This window comes from Penaeus vannamei, chromosome 20 (genome assembly GCF_042767895.1).
Source record: "Penaeus vannamei isolate JL-2024 chromosome 20, ASM4276789v1, whole genome shotgun sequence".
NCBI classification, from domain to species: domain Eukaryota; kingdom Metazoa; phylum Arthropoda; class Malacostraca; order Decapoda; family Penaeidae; genus Penaeus; species Penaeus vannamei.
In genome coordinates, this window is record NC_091568.1 from 34,525,015 (window position 1) to 34,532,514 (window position 7,500).

Below are 7,500 nucleotides of genomic sequence, written 5' to 3' on the forward strand. Positions count from 1 at the left end.
GTTGTTCAGTCTCTGAAATGTATGTTTATTAATTCAGATTTAGGGTATAAGAACAGCTAATTATAGTTATGGCTTCTCTTTTATTACTGTCAAAGTGATTAATATCAAATCTTTCCAAGTCTTCAAACATTTTCTTTTTCTTTATCTGTATATAATTATATAAATATTGTTCAAATCAAATTATTGTTGAGTGAAGCAAGAATGTATGTGGAAAAGGTATTATGTGTTGCAAAATGTAATGTTGCTAATACAAATATGATTTAGACTGTTGTTTTATTTACATACCTCTTAATGATGAAATGGAGCTGAGATAAGCATGGTTGTTTTGTATGTTATGAAGCAATATTATGGTGAAGAAAAAAAAACTGGATTCTAATCTGTAACAATTGTTATTGCCAGACCTGCAGTACATTTTTTTTTTTTTTTTTTTTACAAAGCTTTTACTAAGCACTAGTTCACTGTCTGTCTGTAATACTTGAGTACATTGACTGTGGCTAAATGGCATTTCTGAGAGTAGGACGAGTTGCCATTTTTCTTTTTTGTTTAATTATAAAGAACTTGAAACTTATCATCATATAAAATAAATATGAACAAATAAGTGCATCAGTTTAGTGATAATTAGTCTGCTTTATACCAAATAATACAAGGACTATTGAAATATACCAGCTGTACAAAATATACATATTTATATATATATATATTTATTTTTGCTACGAATAAGCACTTCCTATATAATCATCTATGAAACATTGCTATCTACTTTACTATCTTCTTCTTTAGTCTTGGTCTCAGCCTCATTCAGCACAAATTTGAACATCAAACTTGACCAAAGAGAAAGCACCGCTACAAAGGTCAGGCAGAACCTTAGTCCTTTGAACCAGGTTGGGTAACCCCACATGGCAAGGTCCATGTACCCAGCAAACCCCAGGCCACCAATGATGGTCAATGTCCCAATGGTCTGTGGCATCAGGAGTCCTGACACAGCTATGAGTGATGGGGTTACACTGTAGCTTAAGTTATACCAATCTGGGGGCTGTGCACTCTCCTTTGGAAGGGTCAGTCCCCACCGCACACCACCGAGGAAGGAAAGGATGGAAGCCCCGTAGAACAACTGTGCCTCAGCCACTTCGGGCATGAAAACGCCTGAGGATGCTATGTAAAGAGGAGCTGCCACAAAGGGGATCAAACCTGAAAAACCAAGGACCAGTGCTGGGGTTGGAGAATATCGTACCTGTTGGAAAGAAGAGGCAATATAAATAACTTTATCTGTATCCAAAAAAAGAAAATGAAAAAAGCAAAATAAAAATAACCATATGTCTGTTGTCTTCCTTGGAATTCTAATTTTGGAAAAGAAATAGCAGAAAAATATGATATGCAAATAAATACAATGATGGTGGTGTAACAAAATTCATTATATCAAGCAATACACACAATGCTGATATGCAGATCCACACAAATTAAGAAAACTAAATTCACATCTGCTATACCTGCTTGACATTATCCAACACAGCCAAGGCAGTTGTTTTATTGTCTTCTTTGAACCTCCAGTTTGCTGATGTTTGAAGAAACCTAGGCACTAATACTGCAAAGAAATGAATAAAACTTAGTTTTTGTTTTCTGTGATTACAATTATTTATATACATACGGACTATAAACCATTTAATATTTGAAACAAATAAAAGTGCTTGACATCAAAGGTCATATAGCACTATGGCAAAGTATTGTGTTGAAAAGGGTAAAGAGGAGTTACAGATTAGGGTAAAATGTATTAGATGTCAAAGATTAGAGAGCGTTATAGGATACCATGGTAGTGAAAAGGGAAATGAAAGGAGTAAAAGTAGAGCAGAGATTAGTAAAAATAGGAAGGTTAAGGGGTAGGGTGATTGAGTGAAATGCAATGTATTGGTCACTGGGGAAGGAATAGGAATGATGTTCATTGAAAACAGAGATGGCTCTTGGAAAAGTAGGAGAATAATCCGGGAAGGGGAGTAGAGATTAGTAAAATAGGAAGGGTTAAGGGGATAGTGCAATTGAGTGAATTGCAGTGTATCTGTGACTGGGGAAGGAATAGGGACATTGTTCAAGGAAAACAGAGGTGGCTGTTTGAGAAGTAGGAGAAGAATCTAGGGGATGAGAAATAGGGACTTGGAAAGGTGGTGAAGTATCAGGAAGAATGTTTGGAGGGGAGGGGTCTTGAGAAGGACACTTTGACAGACGGGAGTCCTGTGAGCATTCAGGTGAGAGCAGTAGAGAGGATAGGGGTATTGGGGTATGTTGGGAGGGAACTTGAGGAGGAGGATGGATATTGGCAAATACTTTAAATGTAGAAGAAGTAGGAACAGAGGGATTGGAGGGAGCAGAGTGTTCCCTTGGGTCATCTTAAGGAAGTTTTGGATGTCTTCAAGAGTTTCTAGAGGGGAGTTGGGTGAAAAGGACTGAGAAACAAAGTTCTCTTGTGAGGAGGAGAAGAAGAGATAGATACCTGAGGAGCAGAAGAGGAGGAAAATGTAGGACAGGTAGACAGTGGAGTATCTGGATCTAAACTGGAAATGGAATTTGACAGGAATAGGGCAAGTAATGGTAGGGAGCAGAACAAAGCACTGTTTTGGAATAAGTTGAGATAGAAAATCATCGTTGTGCTTCCTGTCTGGCCTCACATAGAGTGAGGGCTAGTTTGAATCTGAGGACTGCTACCTCATATTTGAGCTTATAGGCAGGGCAGCTCCTATAACAGAGGTCAGCCACACGTGGCACGCAGAGCGCTTGTCTATGGCATGCAATGTGATTCAGAGGAGCAAAGAAAAAGTTAAACAGTAAGATAATATGGTGAGTATAAATCTAAAATGATAAAACATCAATTTTTTGTTACAAAGAATAATAAATGCTACAAAAATATTACATTTGTGTTAGGCATGTGTAGGAAAATACATCTGGGTATCCAGTGCTAAAAAAAAAAAAAAAAAAATGGCATGCAAGGTTATGAATAAGAAAGCATTAATTATCAACTGGCACACTATGTTCAAAAGGTTTCCAACCCCTGTCCTATAAAATACATTATAGGAGATTCCATAGTTACGTGACTGAGCAGGGCAATTTGAACGGTCACGACCAAGTTGGGCATATAGAGGAGAGAGAGCTGTGGAGCGAAAGTGTTTGGCTGGGTGGCCAAAATGCCAACATTTCTGACAGTGATGAGAAAGTTAATCATTATAGTATTGACATGGACCTTATGCTGGCTTCTGGGAGGAATAGTGTAGCACTGTACTGCCACTGCATCATATTCAGCAAGGCAAGTATGTAGGTCATTTTCACAGTTTGACCAGTTCTTGTTGTATATAGGACAAGCATTTGGGGTTATAGAAGCAGTTCCAGTACAAATATTAAGAGAAGGGTTTGGTTCAATAGGAATGGGTCAGGGTAGATAGTCCACAAGCTTGGGATTTAGATGCAACTGTGACAAGGCATGAACCATCGGAGCGACTATGAAAGGTAACTTTGCCTACTTGTTCTTAGAGGCACTGTTGAAAGAGAAGGGCATTTTCAGAATAGGGGGCTGTTGGGGGTATCACAAAGAACTGATCCTACTTGGCTAGGATAAAGAGAGTATTCAGAAGGTTTGTAAGGGTAGAGGTGGTAGAAAGGAGGCAAGAGGAAGTTGGGGTGGTATCGAGTGGAGTAGTTCTATGGGGGGAGGACAATAAAGATGAACTGTAGAAATAAGGGAAGAGGGGCTAGACATTGAAGAAGACTGTGCAGTAAGAGATGGAGAGGAAAATGTTGGGAGAGAGGAATGGGTGCACTCTGAAGGTTGAATAATCACATAGGAGGGTGGTTTGGAGTGGATAGAGCTGTCAATAAATGTTGAGGAGGGGGTATTAGTATTGGTGGTCTGAGCCATGGTCAAGAGGAACAGGGGTCAGAAAACCATTAAAATCGTATTCAGATAGGCTAGTTGATAAAGGGGCAAGCCTTATTGCCTATATTAAGGGTAAAAAATCTTCATTATTGGCTATGGTGAGCCTGAATAAAATGGGTAAAAGAAACGGTCTACCCCTCTGGGTCCATATAAGGGGTAAGGGCTAGCCAATTAACCAAGGGAATACTGTGCCCATGGCTCCCAGAGGCCGTTCATGACTGACACAACAACAGCCTTTCATCTTTTCAACACTGTTCTCACATCTTAGGAAAGCGAAAGAAGAGGAGGACCAATGAAAACGCTAAAAAAAATTTTGCACACTAAAATCGGTAGGTCAAAAGTTTTAAACACCCTTGGCATACATACTTATACAGGAAGGACTATTAATTAGTACACTTAAACCTAAAACTTCCTTAAGGTAAGGGATCATAAAAAAATAAAAAAATAAAAAATAAAATGGCTGTTCATTTTTGGTAGTGTTTCTCAAACTTCTTAACTTCTTTTCCTACTTATGTGATTCTAACTTCCTCTTGGGCTCAAATCAGTTCTCTCTCAAGCCCCTTGCAAATAAGGATAAAAATATCTCTTTGTGCTCTATCTACTCTAATGTCTGTAAATACTAATCACCATATTTCATTACATATACAATAGAAGGATGCTACTGTCTGCTTTCAGTCACACAGTAGCTTTGAGGCACTGATAATGTAAAACCCATCAACAGGTCCACACCCAATTAGTTTACTACATACACTACTTGCCATGGTTCTTAGTTTCAGAACTAGTGCTTTCGGAGGACCATTCTTTAACCCAATGCCACTGGAGATGGCATGCAAGTACATGCCATGCCCACTGTGAGTTTAGTTTATTGATTGTTTTTTCACAATTACCAATGAGTCAATTATTAATACTACCTATTTCATCCGTTTACCCTTATCCTCGATTTTAGGAAATATTTTCCTGTATCTTATACTGTTATTAGTAATGCAAATAACATTTTAATAATTATCATGTCATGTACTGAGACACCACCAAGATGACCCCCACATGAGGCTTGCCAGTAGTAATTGTAAACAGACAATGGAACAGCACACTCACTCTAATATATAGTGTCTCTATGATGAGCATAAACAAAGCAGTGGCACTACATCATAAAAAACTTACATACCATTCATATCTATACAAACTTATAATTACTTATCATAATAAACTATGCTTAGGAATAACAGACTATGAACCTCCAAAACAGACATTTATAAAGCATAAAAATGAAGTACTTTGTAGAAAGGGATAACATATAAAGTTCTTATTTAGGCATCACTGATGTACATACCACGCACTCCTTTGCATAAATGGGGTCTTGAAGAAAGTTCTGGGATGTTTAGCCTCATTACTGGTCTCCATAAGGGACATCTCCCTAAACAGTGTATAGGGATCATTTCTGTAAAAGAAAAAGATTTGAGTTTAAAATACAATAACTTGCAGGTTAGACTTGAGTAGAATATATTTAATTGAAGACATCTTTATTGCTTGTCTTTACACAAAGATGGTTCCAAAAATACTTAATCACTTACTAGTAGACTAGAGTTGACCTGTCTACCCTTTTCCTAAATTTTTTATAAGGTTTGTTTTCATTCTTTATTGCAATTAGCATTGCTAATATTATATTAATCATAATAACATCAGTTTTAATAGCATTACAAAAAACTATTTTTCCTGAAAATTCAAGGCAAGGGACAGTGTGATTATTCGACACCAATGAGTTAACCATCATTCCCCAAATACATTAAATGCATCATACATTATTCAAATATGTATGAAACAAAGTATTTATTTCTATCTTATACATCAAGTACTTTGAGATAAGTATGACTGCTATATAAGTTCCATATGTTTGAGGGCAACATTTGGTGGCTTTTCTAAAGCACAGAAGCTAAGGTGTCTCTTCAATACAGTCCTATTCAGAGAAATTACCTAACTCCCTGGAAAAAAAAAACTAGTTTTCCCTTGCAAAGCTTGTGAATTTACTTGTTTATCCTTGTAAATAGTATGGCAAAATTTAATATGTTTAAAACAAATATATTCTATAAGTTGTTTACAATAATAACAAAAATAGCAAACTAGAAAGGTATTAAGTTGGGAAAAAATAGGTGGAAATATCTTTGGCAAGATAGAAGCCAAATCATCCTAAATTCATAAAACCTACATTCAACCTCAATCAACACAATCCAAATTTACACTAAATGCAATGTTTTTTATTGTAATATTCAAATGGTCATAAAATCAGCTCATTAAAAAAGAAAGAAAGAAATAATTCTTTTCAACAATTCTCATACTATTTTTACCTACCTCAAAAATACCATTACCCATATAACTTCTACCAAAGAACATGTAACAAGGTAGTTCCATTTCCATTTAGCCTATTGAACCTAAACATGAACCTGACTTTTTCCATGGAGTATTCTGATGGCTCTTAATGGTAGGGAACTCTTTGTTACTGCAAATAAAAAAGGGGAACTTTGGTTTTACTTCTGATGATCATAACAATAACAAGTAAATTATACAAATAATTATACATCTAGCTATATCTAGCATCTCACAGTGCCCTCTCATTGACCAAACGTGGTAACATCATTATCTCTGCCACCTTTCTTGACCCTAACAATTTGTGTGATATTTCATGGTGTGTTTTTCAGTACATTTTCTCTGAAAATGGTTCAGCAATAACAATGCCAAAAATTATCAAAAAGGAAACCAAGAAAAAGAAGAAAAAAGACAAAAAATTAATGTTTTACAATGAATAAAGGTGATGAGACTGGGCTTAGGTCAGATGATGCCAAGAGGGAGTGCTTATACCAAAGTAAAGGTACTTTGACTTCTACCATGTCCAAACTCCAAAATCTTACAAAACTGCTGGTCTCTGGAAAAATTTCTTAAAATGAACTTTAACATCAAGTTATACTCAACTTCAGTGGAACTTCTTGGCAACTCAGAATAATTGAGATTTCCTGACAGTTACTGGTCACATAGGAAAATGACCACTGGATGGTTAGTATCATAACTGCAGGTGGACAATTTGAACTTTCTGTGGTAAATCTTATTATCATGCGAATTGGGCCTTCACAGATCATATCTATATCATAAGATTTATTCATGTGTGGTGAGAAGGAGTCCGATGACTATTTCCACTTCAAACAAAGCCAACAATATTGATATGATAGTTCCAGTGGTAAGTTTGCACATGAAACCTCGTGCAGTCTTCCTACCCATGTGCACATTCTTGGTTTGATGCACATATTTTCTAAAAAAAATTTAATTCTCTAACCCCCACAATGGAACACAATCTTTGGTAATTTTTAAAAGTATGGATGCATTCACCACAAAATAAGTCCAAGTCCACAATTCCAGTTAAAAAAAAATCTTTAAATCTAAGTTGTCATGACTGGGCATGCCCGAAACTGCCCAAAGGGCAGGTTGATGGGGGGCTCTGCTCCCCAAAACCCCCTGAGAAACATTGTCTTCACCTCGGTATTCATGGCAAGATGGAGCTAAAACTCAGGAGCACTGAGGTGACTTCGCCTGAGAGC

At 36.7% G+C, this 7,500-nt stretch overlaps 2 protein-coding genes across 23 annotated transcripts in view; one reads left to right on the forward strand and one right to left on the reverse strand.

Annotated features, from left to right (window-relative positions):
- Window positions 1-265, forward strand: part of kst (spectrin beta chain, non-erythrocytic 5 kst) — a 45,129-nt gene extending 44,864 nt beyond the window's left edge. For all 20 annotated transcript variants that reach the window (XR_011399353.1, XR_011399352.1, XR_011399355.1 and 17 more), the window contains one exon: window positions 1-265. This exon is cut by the window's left edge and continues 785 nt beyond it. The gene's annotated coding sequence lies outside the window, so the exon portion shown is untranslated.
- Window positions 266-370: 105 nt separating this feature from the next.
- Window positions 371-7,500, reverse strand: part of LOC113802285 (transmembrane protein 69) — a 7,970-nt gene continuing 840 nt past the window's right edge. For all 3 annotated transcript variants that reach the window (XM_070135429.1, XM_070135430.1, XM_027352830.2), the window contains exons 2-4: window positions 5,247-5,354; window positions 1,488-1,582; window positions 371-1,231 (exon numbers count right to left, since the gene is read on the reverse strand). In XM_070135429.1, coding sequence (XP_069991530.1) covers window positions 740-1,231; window positions 1,488-1,582; window positions 5,247-5,352 — 693 coding nt within the window. In that variant the 5' untranslated portion in view covers window positions 5,353-5,354 and the 3' untranslated portion in view covers window positions 371-739. The remainder of the gene's footprint in view (window positions 1,232-1,487; window positions 1,583-5,246; window positions 5,355-7,500) is intronic.